Source organism: Nannospalax galili, unplaced genomic scaffold (genome assembly GCF_000622305.1).
Source record: "Nannospalax galili isolate Female #2095 unplaced genomic scaffold, S.galili_v1.0 scaffold14, whole genome shotgun sequence".
Taxonomy (NCBI): Eukaryota; Metazoa; Chordata; class Mammalia; order Rodentia; family Spalacidae; genus Nannospalax; species Nannospalax galili.
The window spans coordinates 697,374-715,669 of NW_008336953.1; the positions used below are offsets into that span (position 1 = coordinate 697,374).

Below are 18,296 nucleotides of genomic sequence, written 5' to 3' on the forward strand. Positions count from 1 at the left end.
GTCAGCAATATCTCCAGGAGACTCTCTGGATTTTTCCCATTTTAGCTTTATAACATTTCTTATTTTTACCCTGCTGTTAGAATGGGGATTTTTAGCTGTCACACATTTTTTCTGATAGCTGTTTTCCAACACTCCCTAGTTTATTCCTTGGAGACTCTAGCCTTTGTTGTTGTTGAGAGATGGTCACAAACTTGCTATGTACTGGAGGGTAACCTTGAACTCCTGATCCGCCTGCCACCACCTCTCAAGTGTTGGATTACAGATGTGGGCCACCTAATCCCGCTTTAAAGCAGGAATTTCTTGTAATATGGTGGGCTTTGCTGAGTAAGTCACGTGATAACTGGGAGGCGTTGATTCACTCTGGGAGACTGCCTATCTCAACTGCTGTCACCTGCAGCAGAGTGCCTTGTGCCCCAGTCCAGCCCAGGCACCAGCACAGCTACCCACAGTACAATCTCAGGCAGGGAAGAGGAAGGGGCCTGTCTACTTTCTCTTTGCATCCCTCACCACGTAGACTGACCCAAGGACATTCAGAGCACTGTCAGCCCACTTCCCTGTGCACACTGCTATTCCAGAACATTACTGGCATGCCCCCTCCTGTCTTCCTTGCTCTCTTGCTTCCTGTGCCTGCTTCAAAATGTAGAGCCTAGCTTCCACTCCTCCAGCTACCTCTACTGCCATGCCTCCCTGCCATATGGACTCCTGTCCCTTTGGAATCATAAGCTCAAATAAACTCTTCCTTTTGTAAGTTGTTTTGGTCAGTGTTTCTATCACAGCAACAGAAAAGTAACTAATGCACTGACCCTGCCTCCAACAGCTCCTACTCATGTCTACCAACTTAGGAGGGTAGTTTTGATGGGAAACCTCAGGCCAGAGAAACGTGACAATCACTTCTTGGTGGTTACTTAGAAGTTGGCCTTGTTTTAGGACCATTAATGGGGGGTGGGGGAGGGGCTTTACAGTTTAGGATGAAATATTGAAACCTGTTTTCCTGAATGTCTAATGTATTGATGTCATTGTAGTGACATAAAGTCTCATCCAAAGTCTGGTCTCACTCCAGATAACAGTCACTCTGAGGGAGTGGAGGGAGGGTTATGCAAGAGGTGTAGCCAGGAGATGGAGCCTGACTCAGGTGGAGACCCTCCCAACACTGACTCAGGTGAGCCCCTCGTAGGTAGGCCCTCATCCAGTTGCACCCAACCCAGACATATTTTGGGGTCTCAGACATCTTGAGAGATAGGGGCACCTCAGAATGCTGGGGGTCAGCTTAAGGCACCACCAAGTGCATCCTGGATCTTGCTAAACCAAGTGTGAACAAAATCACCCCTGTGGTCCCTTCTTTCCATAGCAGGGTGGTCAGGTGATGCAGCACTCAAGCAAGATGGAGGGAGCGCTCTGCTCCAAGCCTCTTCAGGAACTATGTGTGTTCCAAGAACACACGTGGCCCATTCTGGTCTACACCCAGGATTCAGACCCGAGTCCTTTGACTCACAATCTGCCCTTTATTTAAAACACATCTAAGAAGAGACAGAGACTTGCTGATGTTGGCTTGGAAGACAAAAAGTTCTCATTTAGTGGCAAGGGAAAGGTCTAGTGTGGTGGGCAAGGCTGGAGGGTCCCAATGACTGTGAGATATTAACATCTGCATTTTTGAGATAGGAAATAGGCAGAGGCTAACTTGCTTAGTCCCCAGGCCATCAGTAGCCATCAGTAGCCAGCTGGGCCCGGGCCCCTTCTGTCCAAGGTTCAGCCCCAGGCTCTGTTCACTCTGGCTTACTAGGAAGCCTTGGAATAAATGTACAGCACTGGCTAGTGACTCTGCAAGCACCTAGGGAAGACCGGCCTTCTTCCTACTGACTTGGTGCAGATCCAGGGAGTCTGCCCATGGACCAAGGACCCCCAGGCAGGGATGTAAGTTGGAGGGAGCCAATTCTGGCTCATCAGCTCTGCCAATGATGGTAATATTGAACAATGGTACAGAAACAGGATGCTGACTGCTCTAGAGACGGTGAGTGAAGGAAACCTTCACACAGATTATCTTCCCAACTAACAGCAGTTCGTAATTACAATGCCATGACTTAGTAACAGCTTAGGAGGCACTGGGGGAACCAGCCCATGGGTTGTCTGTGTTCCTCCCCACCACATCCCCTGGTATCCAGCCAGATGTGACCACACAGGTACCAATAAGGCAAACACAAGGTGGGGCAAACACAAAGCATGGCTGCTGCCTAGCAACTGCCCTCAGAAGGGCCCCTGGCTGTTAGGTGTCAGTCTGACAGCCATTATTAAAACAGCTCATGAGAACATCCTAGGCTCTAAAAGCTATGTCCCAAAGAAACTCTACGTTTATGGAGGATGGAAACGGAGGACAGGGTTAGAAAGGCCCTCCCATGGGGAATAGGAATGTTTCATCTAACAAGCACAACAAAATTTCACGTCAGTGGGTATAGCCAACTTCTCCCTAGCATAAAAAGAAAGAAAAAAGGAAGGAAGAAAGGGAGGGAGGGAGGGACTGTGTATAGGAAAATTCTAGGAAAAGGGAGAAGTTTGCTGGCTGATTGTCGTGAAGCCATGAGGCAGAAACACCAGTACAGGCACTTGTGGATGGCAAGAGAACAGAGTGTGTCTTGGTGAGGCCAAAAGCCTCACCGGGGCTGGAGAAATGGCTAAGCAGTTCAGAGCACTGGCTGCTCTTACAGAATATCCAGGTTCAAATACCAGGACCCATATGGCAGCTAACAACTGCATGTAACTCCAGTTCCAGGGGATCTGATGCTCTCTTCTGAGCTCCAAAGGCACTGCATGACACTGGTGCACTTTCATACATGCAGGCCTAACACTCATACACATTAAAAAAGCCTCCTGGGAGGCCCCGTGTTTGGGGCCATTGGGGCTAAAAAGTGGGTGGGGTCACAGTTGGAACTCGGGCCCCCTTTGGAGTTATCTTCTGTCTGGACTGCAGCTCTGTGGGGACCCTCTCCTGTCTCTCTTTGGTCCTACAGCAACCAGAGCCTTCAGGATCCAGAGTCCCATGGAGAACAGCTCTTTCCTGGAAGCCAGAGACGGGTTCAAGTAGCTGTGCTGAGGCCTCATGTTCTTGAGGGTGAGCAAGTTTAAGGATTCCAAAACCAGCTGTATTTGACAAAGCCCTCCCCTCCCTCTACCCTACCCCTCTGTCTTCTGAGGAAGGGTCTCATTATGTAGCCTTGGCTGGCCTGGAACTCAACTGTGGAGACCAGGCTGGCATCAAACTTACAGCAATCCTCCCACATTTATCTCTTGGGTGCTGGGACTACAGGCGCACGTCATCATGCCCTGCCATGAGGCACATTTTGTTCTAGAAGCCCAGGAAAGTTGTACTAGGATTTTAGGACAGCATGTAACAGAAACCCAACTCAAAGCATCGTAACTAAATAAAAAGGGTAATCTAGACGCAGGATGCCCACAGATGTAACAAGCTGCATGGCAGACCCACCTGAGGCGGAACTAAAGATGAGCGACCCAGGCAGGGCCTGGAAGACAGCCAGGACAATCTATTTTCCTTTGTTCCTCCTACAAACTTCTTGTAATCTCCAAGGCTTTCCCAGATGAACAGGGGTGCGATGGGGCCATCTGAGAGGGTATGGTGGCCATGTCATGGGTCACCAGCTCCAGAAGAAGCCCCAAGGAAGAGCTGCTTGCTCAGGACTGGTTAGCCTTGGCTTGCTATCAGGAAAAGGGTGGGCAGAACTAGTAGGTTCTGGCTGTCCTGGCCCTACCTCTGCCAGGCAGAAGTGGTCTTCTCTATGTCTCCTTGTCCCTTCCCCAGAGAGCTGAGGGGATGACGCGGCTGCTCCAGGACTCATTCGAGTTGTTCAGTGATGATCAAAAGACCATGGTGCCATTAGCTGTGATCTGCTGCCTTTTCATTTTTCAGATTGTTCTTCTTGGAATTAGGGGTTGAGTTTGGGGTGAAGTCCACAAGGTAAGCTGAAACCTGAGGCTTCCTTTGTCATCTGTGCCCAGGGAAGGGGTTGGGCTTACCTAGCTCCCTGTCTGGCTGTGTATGAATGTGTACTGAGCAGAGAGGGGATCTCTGCCACCCAAAGTTTCCTCCAGACATCAAATCATTTCCCTTAAATGTGTGTTCTGGTTACCTAAAAGTTTTTCAAGTTTAGATATTCTGGTGGTTTGAATAAGAACATCCCCCATAGACTCCCAAGTATTTGGACATTTTGTCCTCAGTTGGTGGTGCTGTTTTGGGAGGTCTTAGGAGGTGTGGCTATCCTGCAGGAAGCACGTCACTGGGGGCAGCTCAGAGAGATCTTCAGCCTGGCGGGCTTTCTTGTTTCTCTCTGCCTTGTGTACCTGCTTGAAGATATGATCGAGACCTTGGTTTTCTGTTCTGGCCACCTTCTGCCACCAGGCTTCCCCCACCATTATGGACCCTTTGGAATTTCTGTAAGTTCCCTTTGTCATGGTGTCTCATCACAATAGAAAAGTAACTAATACAGATATGCTGCATTTTATCAAACCATTTTCAAGCTCTGAGCAACAACAAATTTTAAAATGAATGCTCAGCAGATGGGGACAGCTCAAACACAAACAGTGGGAAGACGCTCAACAGGAATAAACAGAAGTGACTTTAACCAAAGTCACTGAAAGAGGACCCAGCTTCTTCAGTTCCTAGAAACGCTCCTGTGTGTCTGTGGAATTCTATCAGCTGTGAACACACATCTACCAAGCAACCCAAACTTAGACTATTACCCATGTTCTTGTTCGCTGTTTTTTTCTAGATACAGAGAACTAATTAAGATGCCCCCCATTGCTTTCTGCCAGCCAGTGAGGCCATGCTGGTGCGTTTCTCTGTAAGCAACTACACCCTATCACTCAATTCCAACAGAAACATCAGCTGTGCTCTTCCGTTACGCTTTCAGAGAACATACTGTTACAGCTCTTCCACATTAGCTTGCTTGCATGGTCCTATCTGCCTGGTCACTAGAACACACTATTTGAAAAGACCCCAGAAGAAAGGGGAAGAAAACAATCCACAGAACATCCAAGTCCCTTCCCCTTGACACAGGCTGTTTAAACACAGCACATTTATGATTTATTGTTTTACTAAGGCACATGACTCATAGAAATACTGAGGTACAAAATGCACGATTCTGCATGAGATTTCTGAAATACTCATTGGAAAATGAAGGTGAAAATCATCTTCCACAACATTCAACTTTTAGCTTGTTTCTTCTTTTGGACCAGTTCAACGAGCAACTTGTACCTAGCAATACAGTCTTCCTGTAGGAAGAAAGAGAGAGAACAGTTATTTCCATTCCCAGCATGCTGGCTAGTGCCTAATACTAATGAGGCAGTGGTGCATTCATTCCCTTTGTCCAGAACCATCTGGAATGTCCTGGACAAGCCCAGGTGGTCCCAGGCAGATCTGGTTAGAGAAGGCCAGCTGCAAGGCCAGGACCCGGTGAAGGTGCTAACCATTTAGTGAGGGGCCCAAGGCTACTATGAGTCCTGGGGAGAGGCCTCGGTCTTCTCAAGCTGGCCTCAATGTATTTTCAATGTCAGCATTCCACTATCTCACACCCATTCAGAGAAACCAAGAGACACCAGGCCACAATGCTATTCTTCTTTGGATCTGCCTCTCCCTGGGGGCTGCTGGGACCTTCCTTTGTGGGCCTCACACTTTAAGACTTGTGGGCAAGTCTTCCTCCTGCTCCACTGCAGCGACCCACCTAGCCAGGGTGCAGAATGATGACCTCAGTCTCCTTTGCAGTGGGACTAAGGCACAGACAAGATAAAGGTGGGCAGAGGCCCCGTTCTTCTCAAGTTGGCCTCAATATACTTTTGTCTTTTCATTCAGTTTCTGTTTGGGTAATACCAGTCCATGGTACTACAGGCCTCTGTTAACTCGGAGTCTAGGGAGTTACTTCTGCTCTGGAGCAGAGGCCCTAATCAGATACCTGGAACTTGGCTTGGGTACCCATTCTTCTGGTACTACTGTGCTATAAGAGACTCTTCTAGTTATATCCCAAACACCACTCACCCAGGGCCTTAAAGGTATCATCAGAGAACCATCTGAGCCAGACTCAGCATTTAACCCTCATGAGGACAGTGTGGGTCCTGAGCTGAGCAAGCTGATGGCAAACCTGACAGGACCTGAAGTTCGAATTGGCATGAAGCCACCTCAGGCTGGTAGCAGAGGGTGAGCAGGCAATCCTACAGGACCTGTGTGGCATTTAGGGTAGTTGAGGCTCAAGAAGATACCTTCGGGGCTCTTACTGGTTGAAACAAGAAGGTTTCCAATACCCTTCCAGTGCTTTCATTTTGAGACAAGCTCAATTCATCCCACATGTAAATGCCTGTGTCTGACAGACGTTAGAGAAACTCAGGGAAATAATTACTTCTGGCAAACCAGTTGGAAAGGCTGGGAGAATCTGTGCTTCCCAAAGAGATCAACTGCTAATGGTTTATTTTTCTCCCCAGGAACTCTCAATTTCATCATTTTAAAGTAGGTGATAGATAAGTAGACCTGTGCACTCAGGGACATGCATGGCCACAAGCTAGATTTTCCAACATAGAATTTCAATTAAAAAAAAAATAAGAATGTAAATGAGCATCAGTGTGCCCTGAGGCTACAGCTGAGAAACGCAGAGGTTGCTGGAGATGGGCTCTTTCCATTTCTGTGCCCACTGCCTCATACTCAGAGCACAGCCTGTAAGGGAAGAAGCTGTGGTGGAGAGAAAGTCTGGACGGGAAAGATCACACGTAGGAGCTCCATGGCTCCAAACTGTCAAATGACAAGGAAGAGGAAGTCAACCTTGGTCAGGCTGGTCTCACCAAGCTTCTTTCTGCCTGTATCTGAGAAGAATTACTAGCAGCTTTTGTAGAGCTGTGGATGAAATAATGGATTATAAACAGCCTAGATTGCCAAGGGAAGTCAAGTCCTAAGGTGCACTGATGCCACAGGCCCATTCTGTCTCTGGGTGGTGCGGTGCCACCATGAAGTCTGAATTCACTCCACTGCCTCCACTGCAGATCCAAGAGTTATCCTGCCTGTGGCAGGTTGACCTACATGCCCCTTTGGCTACAGACTTATCTCAGAGCCACAGGGCCTGACACTGCTTTTTTTGGAGCAGGGGACACTTCTTGCCAGCCCTATGCTTCTTTAAGACCACCCTTTCAATTCAGAGTGAATTTTCCAGGAGGCTGGCAGGATACAATGGGAACCATTTGTGTATGTGTGTGTGTGTGTGTGTGTGTGTGTCCGTCCACAGCACACATGTGGTTAGAAGACAACTTGAGGGAGTTGGTTCTCTCCTTCCACCATATGGGTCCCTGGTCATCAGGCTTGGCAGCAAGCACATTTACCCACTGAGCCATCTTGCCAGCCTAAGTTTATGTTTTATAAACGGAATTTTCTTTGAGGAAAACTAGCCAGTTTGCATAAAGACTAACAGTGTTTGACCTCATTTACACCACCCACTAATCAGATGAGTGTGCAGAGATGAGTGCGCGGTAGAGGATGCAGGCACATGTGACACAGCCACTCGTTACCCACCTTACTCTTAGATGGGACACATTTGGCTATTTTGTCCCAGCGGTCAGAGGCTCCTTTTGGATATTGTTGTAATGCCAATTCTAGAAGTTTCTGTTGATTCTGAGTCCACACCTCCTCTGAAGCACGGGTTCTCTCTCTTTTCTGGCTCTCTTCATCACTGGATTCATGTTGTTCTGATATATCAAAGTCTTTCTGCCTCTTTCCTCTAAGCTTCTCCTCTGGCTCGACTTTGACTGCCCCCTCAGACAGCCTGTTTGGCTTCCGCCTCCGAGGCCGGGCTTCTATGGCCACTGCCTCACCTTCAGCAGCCTCCTCCTGCTCCTCATCCTCCATGGCTCCTGCTGAGTCTTCCCGCTGGGTGATGATGTTATCTGGCAAGGCAGAGCCCATCTTGATGGTCCTGGAATTCTGAACTGTGGTCTTGAGTTCTAAGAGCTTGACCATTCCTAGGAAAGGACCACAGTGCACAGGAGAAAGGGCATGGTGAATTCAGATGAAGTGACACAGCAGCCGCTGTCCACACGTCAGGCAGCACGCTAGGCATTCTGCATGTATCTTTAGTTTACTTTTCACACTGTATTTTACACTATCATTACCCCAGTTTTACACACAAGGAAAAGAAGTTCCAGAAAGCAGCAGAGGTTGGGTTTGGACCTAGTTCTGATTCCTTTCTTTGTCCTTTTCACTGCTCTGAGGAAGAATGGGTATATGTGGTCAGGCTGTGATCAGAGAACAGAGACCTTACTGTGGCAGGAAACCTGATACTTATTATGCTTTAAGGAAGGACATTCTTTATAATCGAGAGGTTCTATTAACATAATTGAAACAAATCAGGCAACCTTTGTGCTTTGCTGCCTCTGCAAGCAAGTGTACAAATAAATTATACTAGTAACTATTAGAAGGATTTTATAGGGGGAGAAGGAAAGGTAGAAGTTATATAAATATAGTACTAATATATGAAATTCTAAAAAAGTTTTATATTTATTTGTATGTAGGCTTCTGGAGGTCGGATGACAACTTGTGGAAATCCACCACGTAGGTTACAGGGAATTGAACTCAGATTGTCAGGCTTTGTGCCTTTACCTGCTGATCTCCCTGGCCTAGAGAGAATTCTTAAACGTGGAGAAAAGATTATTTACTAAACAGTTAAAACTTTTTAACTCACAAAGACTCTAAATCAGTGATATTAGAAACATGCAAAGTGATAATAGTTACCACTTTCAATGAGTAAATTGGCAAAATCAGATTGCAGTCTCCAGTGCTGGCAAGGTGCAGAGAAACAGCCCTGGTACCGGGGCAGGGACTGGTTTAACCCTCGGAATGTTCTTCAGTGCTACAATCTATTTGATATGCCTCTAAGGAACTATGTTTTAGACTTTATTTAATTAAATATTATTGATTTTTGTGTATATGTTCATGCATGCAACGGTGTGCATGTACATGTGGGTATATAGGCCAGAGGCCAACTTTGGTGTCTTCCTCAATCACTCTCCAAAATCATTTTTTGAGACAAGGTCTCTCACTGAACCTAGAGCTTGCCAATTCAGCTAGAGTGGCTGGCCAGTAGCCCCAGGGAGCCTCCTGCGTCCACCTTACCAGAAGTGAGGTTACAAGTATGTGCTGCTTTTACACATGGGTCGTAAGGACTGAACTCAGGTCCTCATGCTTGTGTGGCAAGCACTTTACTGAGTGAGCTGTCTTCTCAGCTCTATCTAAGCTTTAACTTTAAAAAGCTAAATGTGGTTACTGGCTACCAAATTAGATAATGAGGGTCTAGTCTTTTTGGAGGACAATTTGTCAATGGAGGTAAACCTTAAAATACATTTACTGTAATTTGTAGATTATATACATGTGTCACTCATCAGTATAAAAAATAAAGATGAAAATAATTTTTTTTTTTTGGTCTTTTTGAGACAGGGTCTCCCTGTAGCCCCAGCTGTCTTAGAACTCACTATGAAGACCACCAGGCTGGCCTTGAACTCACAGAGATCCACCTGCCTCTGCCTCCCGAGTGCTGGGATTAAAGGTGTGTGCCACCACACCTTTATGTGCACCACCACATAATTATTTTAATTATATAATTATTATAATAATTTTAAAAAATGTTCTTAAAAGAAGGTGTCTAGTGTGCTGTGGTTCATGGGCACCTCAGAGCACCCTGAACTTGGATACAAGGCGGCAAAGGAGTCCCAGAAGCCCAGGAAGAGTTCTTGGTAGAGTTTGTTCACTTAGTGTGGTGGTTTGAATGAAAATGTCCCCCACAGACTCCAAGTGTTTGGATATTTTGTCCCCAGATGATGGCGCTGTTTTGGGAGGTCTTAGAAGGTGTGGCTATCCTGGAGGAAGCATGTCACTAGGGGTGGGCTTAAAGACTTCTTAAGCCTTGCCAGATCTCCAGTCGTTCTCTTGCTTCCAGTGCCTGTGTGATGATGTGAGAGCTTAGCTTCTGCTGCTCCTGCTCCAGCCACCATGCCTCCCTGCCATGATGGACTGTAATTTCCCTGGAACCGTAAGCTCAAATAAACTCTTCCTTCTATAAATTGCTTAGGTCAGTGTTTCTATCACAGCAAAAGAAAAGTGCCTAATACAGTAATTGGTACCAGAGAGTGGGCTGTTGGCTGTGAAGAACCTGACCACGTGGGGTTTTCGAAGAAATGTGGAAGACTTTGGAAGTTTGGGCTAGAAAACTGATTGACTGCTGTAAGCAGAGCTTAACAGGCCATTCTAGTAAGTGCCTGGAAGAAAGCAGTGCAGAGAACAATGTAGTTCCAGAGGGAAATAAGGACTTAAGCAGCACTTGGGATATTTTGGCTGGAGTCTGTCCTAGACCAAAAAGCTTGCCTGAGGCTAAGTTGAAAAGTAATGGACTAATTTCTATGGCAGAAGAAATTTCAAGGCAGCCTAATGTAGAAAAGGTGGTATGGCTATTAATGGTGAATATTATGCAGATCTACAGTGAAAGAGAGCAAATGGGGCAGAAAGAAAGAGTTTGGATTGAAAAACAGCACTAGGAAGACAAATGTTGGAGCCCTGGTGTGTGATGGAGAGTATCTCACTCATAGGAGATTATAGTGATTAAGGAGATTAAAGTGATTAAGGAGGTGCCTAGAGATTCAAACTTAAACAATGGAGAGAGTGCCTCCAGGGCAAGACCACACCAAGTTAAGCCTCTAACTTGTGAAAGGAAAATGCTGCAGGAACCACTGAAGAGAAAGGCTTCTAAAATGGATAAAGCAGGCTGGAGTCCATCCCAAATTTACAGTCAAACTTGGCATTGTTGTTCACTTGGTGCTGGCTTTTAGAGGCATGAAAGATGCAAGAGTGAAGGGGTCATCAGTTCTTCCTCCAAGGTTTCAGAGAGCCACTGAGGCCAGGCAGTGTGAAGCAGGGGTACTTCTGCCTGGAGAAGGCCCTGATAGGCCACTGCATGAAGCTGTGAAGGTGAAACCTGGTTGGCAATGGAGACCCCAAAAAATTCGTGATGCCAGAGCTCAGCTTCTGCTCCAGCCACCTCCAGCCACCATGCCATGGACTGTAAATCCCCTGGAACCATAAGCTCAAATAAATTCTTCCTTCTATAAATTTCTTGGTTCAGTGTTTCTATCATAGCAACAGAAAAGTGACTAATAACAGTTTTAGTGAGACAGCATGCAGCCGCTTGTTACTGTTAGGTGTTACAGACAGACACATAGTGTTGAAAAATTTTTTTTTGAAAATTTCTTTAGCATAAGACAGGGAAAATGTGAGACCGGTGTGTAGGAAGAGTCTTTTGACAGGAGAGCCATGCTCATAGCCATACCTGTAATGGTGGCTAAATTGGGCCTGCTGACCCATGTTCCTTTCATTAATATAAACATGGGCAGTATTCACTGACCGTCATCCTTTCCTCTATTAGCACTGCCCACCACCACAACTGTAAGTTTACCTTGAAAGACTGGCAATCAGAACCTATTTTTTCCATGTCTGCTGGTTTTGCAGCGTGGTTAAGTTTCCAAGCTGTCTTTACTGTCTTCAGAAAAACATTGGGCCAGTGTACTGGCTCTGTGGGTAAAGGCATTTGCCAACAAGCTTGATGACCCAAGTTTGATCCCCAAGAGCCACATAGTGGAAGGAGAGAACAGACTTTTACAAGTTGTTCTCTGACCACTACATGGACCAAACTGTACAAATGTGTGTGTGCACGTGTGTGCATGCGCACACATACACACACACACTTTTTTTATTGGTCTTTTTTTGAGGCAGGGTCTCCCTGTAGCCCCAGCTGGTGTGAAACTTGCTATGTAGACCAGGGTGGCCTTGAACTCACAGAGATCTGCCTGCCTCTGCCTCTTGAGTGCTGGTATTAAAAAGAATGCACCACCACACCAGGCTTACATGTATATTTTTAACAAGTTCATTTTGTTTGAAGGATTCAGAGGTTAAAAGTCTTCACTCAGTATTTTATCAATCTGTAGAAATGAGACTTTTTTTTTTTGGTCTTTTTGAGACAGGGTCTCCCTGTAGCCCCAGCTGTCCTGGAACTCACTACGTAGACCAGGCTGGCCTTGAACTCACAGAGATCTGCCTGCCTCCGGAGTGCTGGGATTAAAGGCGTGCACCACCATGTGAAATTTTAATGCTATATCATTTTGGCTACAAATTAACAAAGAAATTGCTTTCAAACATCTGTTTTCAAAATGTTCTTTTTGCAGCACAAATATCTTTCAAAGCAGTTACTTTCACATTCACTGTTAAAGTCACCTTTATTTTGTAGAAACTTAATATCTGGAACCAAGTGTAGAATTTTGTTGATAAAAATGTAAAATTTTGAGCATTTTAAAAATATTTTATATTGGGCTGGAGAGATGGTTCAGTGGTTAACAACACTGGTTGTTTCTGCAGAAGACCTGGGTTCGAAGCCCAGAACCTACATGGCAGGGGATCTGACGTCCTCTTCTGTCCTCTGCAGGCATTGCATGACATGGGTGCACTTACCCACATGTAGGCAATACACTCATGCACATAAAATAAAAATATATTAAAAATTTTTATTTATTGTTTTTATTTTATGTGCATTGAGTGTATTGCTGCATGTGTGTAAGTACACCTATGTCATCCAATGCCTGTGGAGGTCAGCAGAAGGCATCAGATCCTCTGGAACTTGAGTTAAGAATGGTTTTTAAGCCAGGTGTGGTAGCGCATGCTGCCAGCCTGGTCTACATAGTGAGTTTCAGGCCAGCTGGGGCTACTGGGAGACCCTGTCTCCCCCCCCCCAAAAAAAGAATGGTTTTTAGCTGCTATGTGGGTGCTGGGAATTGAACCCAGGTCCTCTGCAGAAGTTAGTGCTCTTACCTGTTGAGCCATTTCTCCAGTCCCCAAAATGTAAAATTTTAATTCACTAACTTAAATTTTTTGATCTATTTATTTTTATTTTATGTGTATGAGTGTTTTGCCTGTATGTTTGTAAGTGTATCACCTATGTGCCTACTGCCCTTAGAGGCCAGAAGAGGGCGTCGGATCCCCTGGAACTAGAGTTATGGATGGTTGTTAGTGGCCATGTAGGTGCTGGGAACCAAACCCAGGTCCTCTACAAGAGCAGCCAGTGCTCTTAAGTACTGAGCCATCCCCCTTACTAACTTTTTAAAAAGCACTTTGTTAAGCTACTAGGTGCCTTTGTTTGGTATAAAATAGTTCCATGGTTGCTCTCCATGTTATTAAAAAGTGTCACTGTTTCTGTTAATCACTGGCCAATGTGCAGAGCACAAGAGGCTGCAGAGAGCTTATCCCTGAATAGGACACCTATTTCAAACTCCTGCCTCTCAAAGCTCAGTGATTATTTCAGAAGAGGGGGCAGAAAGATTCTAAGAGCCAGAGGGGGTGGATGACTACAAGGAAACAGTTTCCCAGACAGCTGATCAGTTACACATATGAACTCACGGCAATGGTGACAGCATGCACAAGTCCTATGCAAGCTCAAATCAGATAAAATACCAGCGCAGACATGGGGAAGTGGGGTAGTGGGTAAGAAATCCCAACTCAACTTAAGGAACTTTTGGTAGCTGATGGCTATTGGGAGTGGGAGAGACAGTCTCTTATAGGGATGGGACTTTTGGTAGGTTGACCAGGCTCTAGGGGATGGATCCATGCTGAGGGACATGTGGGGACACAAATCAGACTCTACATGTGGTATTGTATAGATCTGGAGTACATTGAATTGGATTGGGGGGCAGTGGGAGAAGCTGTAGATAGGGGAGGGGATCTAAATATCATCAAATTATATTGTATGAAAACCACAAAACTTCAATAAAATTTTTAAAAAAATATCACTGATACTAGAGGTATTCACAAACCCATTCAACGAGGTAAGGTGAAGTAAAAGAAGGAGGGATAAGCCCACCACCAACCGTCATACCTGTGGAATTCCCACAGGCAATCTCTTGGGCAATCTCAGTCCACATGGAACATGTGTCCTCTGATAAAAAAATACAGCCAAGAGTCTAGCTTAGGTCTGTATATTAAATAATAGCCTGTTCCTTTCTCATTGTTTTAAGATAAAAATAAACACAGACAAAGTCCTAACGTAGTCTTCCTATACTCCAGAGGACCATTTTGCATTTTTGGTTTTCATTGTTTTGGGTTTTTTTCAGACAGGGTCTCATCTAACACAGACTGGACTTCAATTTGAGGTGTAACTGAGACTGGCTTTGAATTCCTGATCCTCCTGCCCCAGCCTCCCAAAGTGCTGTGATTAAAAGGACTATTCTGCATACTACACTTTTGAGAGTACTGTTTCCTGATTTTTTGATGAATGGTGAGTTATGTTGGTCTCAGAAAGTGACAGTGGTTTTTCTTCTAGGGTCTATGACCTCTCCAACCATATGAACTTGGCTATGTTTACAGTACCATGCATGGATTTCTTCCTATTGAATGGGCTGTTCACTTAACACTTAGGCAGCTGTTCTTTACCCGCCCAGATTGCCAAAAGAGATAAGGTGTTGGTTGTGGTTCATAGGTTTTACAGTTGGGTAGGGCCTTTGATTGGTTTTCTCCCATGACAACTTACTAATCTTCAGGGAGGAAGCTTCCAGGTCAGTTTCAGCTCACTTGCTCCAAGCTGAAGTATGTTGTGTCTTCAGCAATAGGGTCTTACCCTCAAGTTCTGGGAGGCAATCAAAGGCTGTGCAATAGCCTGTGTTATTTTGGGAGTCTCTTGGACTATCCTGACCAACAACAAAGGGAGGATTCCCTTGCCTGGCACCTTGATTTCTGTTGTATGGCCTTCAGCTACACACATATACTTACAAAGTTCCACGACTGATCAACATGCAGAGAGTGACTGTGAAGTGCCCAGCCCTAAGTGACACAATCTACAATGCAACCTCTACACCTAAAGCTCAAGGAACATCAAGGAAGAAGGGGAGAAAGACTCTTAAGAGTCAAGAGGGACAAGACACCCGCTGCTAGTTTCTGCATTCTAGACATGATAGGGAAGCTGCACTAAGGAAATCTCCACAGCGTGGCAGCCTAACAAGATCTGCATAATGAAAAACCAGCTGACATGCCAAGGTACATGGGAGAAATTTCATGAGGACCCACCTCAAGATAAAGAGCTACAATCAATGGATGCTGAGAGGGAGAATCGGTTTTCTACAGGGACCAGCTTACTGAGAGGTTATCTAATCCCAAGTGGGCAGCCCTAAACCCATGTACTCAATGTGTACCTCTAAATGGACCTGGTGCACTACATATATTTACAAATGTCTGTATAAACACGTAACAATAATAAAGAGGACAAGAAATGGTGAGGGAGTGAGAACATGGAAGGAGTTGGAGGGTGACTGGGAGGAGTGGGAATGATGGTGTGAAATTCTCAAAAAAGACATGTGCATGTAAGTACCTATAGAACTACCTAACTACTCAGGAGACAACAAAGCAAGCTTTATGTCAGTTTCTCACTCTAACCTGCAACATGCTCTGGAGAAAGTCTTGGATGTAGACTTCTTTTGCATAGCATGCCACTGTCTCTCTGTTTCCATGCCTAGATGATCACTTTATTTGTAGAAAAGGAGATGAAAATGCTTTCCTAAGTCAGAAGAGCACCAAAGTAAATCCTTCCTGGGGTAACTGGGATCTCAGGGTATAACAATGTAATTTTTTTTTTTTTTTGGTCTTTTTTTGAAACAGGGTCTCCAGCTGACCTGGAGCTCACTGTATAGACCAGGCTGGTCTTGAACTCACTGAGATCCACCTGCCTCTGCCTCTCGAGTCCTGGGATTAAAGGTGTGCACCGCCACTCCTGGCAACACTGTAATTCTTTATTTATTTTATGTGTATGTGTGTATTGCCTGCATGTAGGTAAGTACACCCATGTCGTGCAATACCCATGGAGGACAGAAGAGGCCGTCGATTCCCTGGAACTGTAGTTACAGACAGTTGTTAGCTGCCATGTGGGTGCTGGGATTCGAACCCAGGTCTTCTTCAAGAACAGTCAGTGTTTTTAACCACTGAGCCATCTCTCCAGCCCCAACACTGTAATTCTTTAAATGTATTAAATACAACTTCTCAGTACCAACAGAATGTTAAACCAGAGTGACTTGTTGGTGCTTCTAACCTCTTTCACAGAGACAAGATCAGTACAGTTCATTGGGCAAACTATCATCCCTTGTATTTAAAGAAGTTGTTATAAAAAGGATCTTGTTTGTATTAACAGTGAAGTGGGAACTAACTCACCTGGGGAGCAGGTGACTGAATCCTTCAGTTGCTTGGCTTTGGTTGTCACCTGTTTCAAAACATAAAAAGCAAGACACCTTACTTTCCATATGCCTTGTAGGTGAACTGACTTAATTCATGAAAGGTTCATGTGAATAAACAGGGCTCATGAAGTCATAAGCCCAAAAACCCTCACTTCTTAGGCCAGTCCACTTACGAACCAACACAGAAACAAGCACAGGGAGACCAAAGAGCTGGCTCCAAAATGCCCATTAGGCAGTGGCAGTAGAGTCAGAACCCAGGTCACCACTAACCTCAGCGACAGTTCATTATACTACATTGCTTCTTAAAATATATTAGTTTTGCCGGGCGTAGTGGTGCATGCCTTTAACCCCAGCACTCAGGAGGCAGAGGCAGGCAGCTCTGTGTGAGTTCAAGGCCAGCCTGGTCCACACAGGGAGTCCCAGGACACCTGGGGCGTAAGGGAAACCCCCGCTCAAAAAGACCAAAAAAAGCCAGGCGTGATGGTGCATGCCTCTAATCCCAGCACTTAGGAGACAGAGGCAGGGGGATCCCTGTGAGTTCAAAGCCAGCCTGGTCTACATAGTGAGTTCGAGGTCAGCTGGGGCTACAGGGAGACCCTGCCTCAAAAAGGCCAAAAAAAGCCAGGCGTGATGGTGCATGCCTCTAATCCCAGCACTTAGGAGACAGAGGCAGGGGGATCCCTGTGAGTTCAAAGCCAGCCTGGTCTACATAGTGAGTTCGAGGTCAGCTGGGGCTACAGGGAGACCCTGCCTCAAAAAGGCCAAAAAAAGCCAGGCGTGATGGTGCATGCCTCTAATCCCAGCACTTAGGAGACAGAGGCAGGGGGATCCCTGTGAGTTCAAAGCCAGCCTGGTCTACATAGTGAGTTCGAGGTCAGCTGGGGCTACAGGGAGACCCTGCCTCAAAAAGGCCAAAAAAAGCCAGGCGTGATGGTGCATGCCTCTAATCCCAGCACTTAGGAGACAGAGGCAGGGGGATCCCTGTGAGTTCAAAGCCAGCCTGGTCTACATAGTGAGTTCGAGGTCAGCTGGGGCTACAGGGAGACCCTGCCTCAAAAAGGCCAAAAAAAGCCAGGCGTGATGGTGCATGCCTCTAATCCCAGCACTTAGGAGACAGAGGCAGGGGGATCCCTGTGAGTTCAAAGCCAGCCTGGTCTACATAGTGAGTTCGAGGTCAGCTGGGGCTACAGGGAGACCCTGCCTCAAAAAGGCCAAAAAAAGCCAGGCGTGATGGTGCATGCCTCTAATCCCAGCACTTAGGAGACAGAGGCAGGGGGATCCCTGTGAGTTCAAAGCCAGCCTGGTCTACATAGTGAGTTCGAGGTCAGCTGGGGCTACAGGGAGACCCTGCCTCAAAAAGGCCAAAAAAAGCCAGGCGTGATGGTGCATGCCTCTAATCCCAGCACTTAGGAGACAGAGGCAGGGGGATCCCTGTGAGTTCAAAGCCAGCCTGGTCTACATAGTGAGTTCGAGGTCAGCTGGGGCTACAGGGAGACCCTGTCTCAAAAAGGCCAAAAAAAGCCAGGCGTGATGGTGCATGCCTTTAATCCCAGCACTTAGGAGACAGAGGCAGGTGGATCCCTGTGAGTTCAAAGCCAGCCTGGTCTACATAGTGAGTTCTAGGACAGCTGGTGCTACAGGGAGACCCTGTCTCAAAAAGACCCCTCAAAAAAAGGCCCTCCTCAAAATTTACAGTTTAACACAAGATTTTAAATATGCAATTCAGTTAGATTTTTCTAAAAGAGACCTACATAAACAACTGCCCCAATTATAAAACATTCTTTTTACTCCAGAAAATTCTCTTGTGCCCCCTAAATTAATCTCTACTCTGCCATATACAATCGATGTTCTGATTCCTACTATATATTTTTTAAAATATGGGGTTAAGATGCACTAAAACATTAAAAGTAGTAATCAGGGCTGGAGAGATGGCTCAGTGGTTAAGAACACCGACTGTTCTTGCAGAACACTTGGGTTCGAATCCCAGCACCCACATGGGAGCTAACAACTGT

At 45.9% G+C, this 18,296-nt stretch overlaps 1 protein-coding gene across 1 annotated transcript in view; it reads right to left on the bottom strand.

Moving 5' to 3' along the window:
- Nucleotides 1-5,053: 5,053 nt before the first annotated feature.
- The window catches only part of Dnajc1 (DnaJ heat shock protein family (Hsp40) member C1), a 199,159-nt gene continuing 185,916 nt past the window's right edge, over nt 5,054-18,296 (bottom strand). Inside the window, exons 10-12 of the mRNA XM_008831717.3 lie at nt 16,262-16,310; nt 7,553-7,998; nt 5,054-5,277 (exon numbers count right to left, since the gene is read on the bottom strand). Coding sequence (XP_008829939.1) covers nt 5,209-5,277; nt 7,553-7,998; nt 16,262-16,310 — 564 coding nt within the window. The 3' untranslated portion in view covers nt 5,054-5,208. The remainder of the gene's footprint in view (nt 5,278-7,552; nt 7,999-16,261; nt 16,311-18,296) is intronic.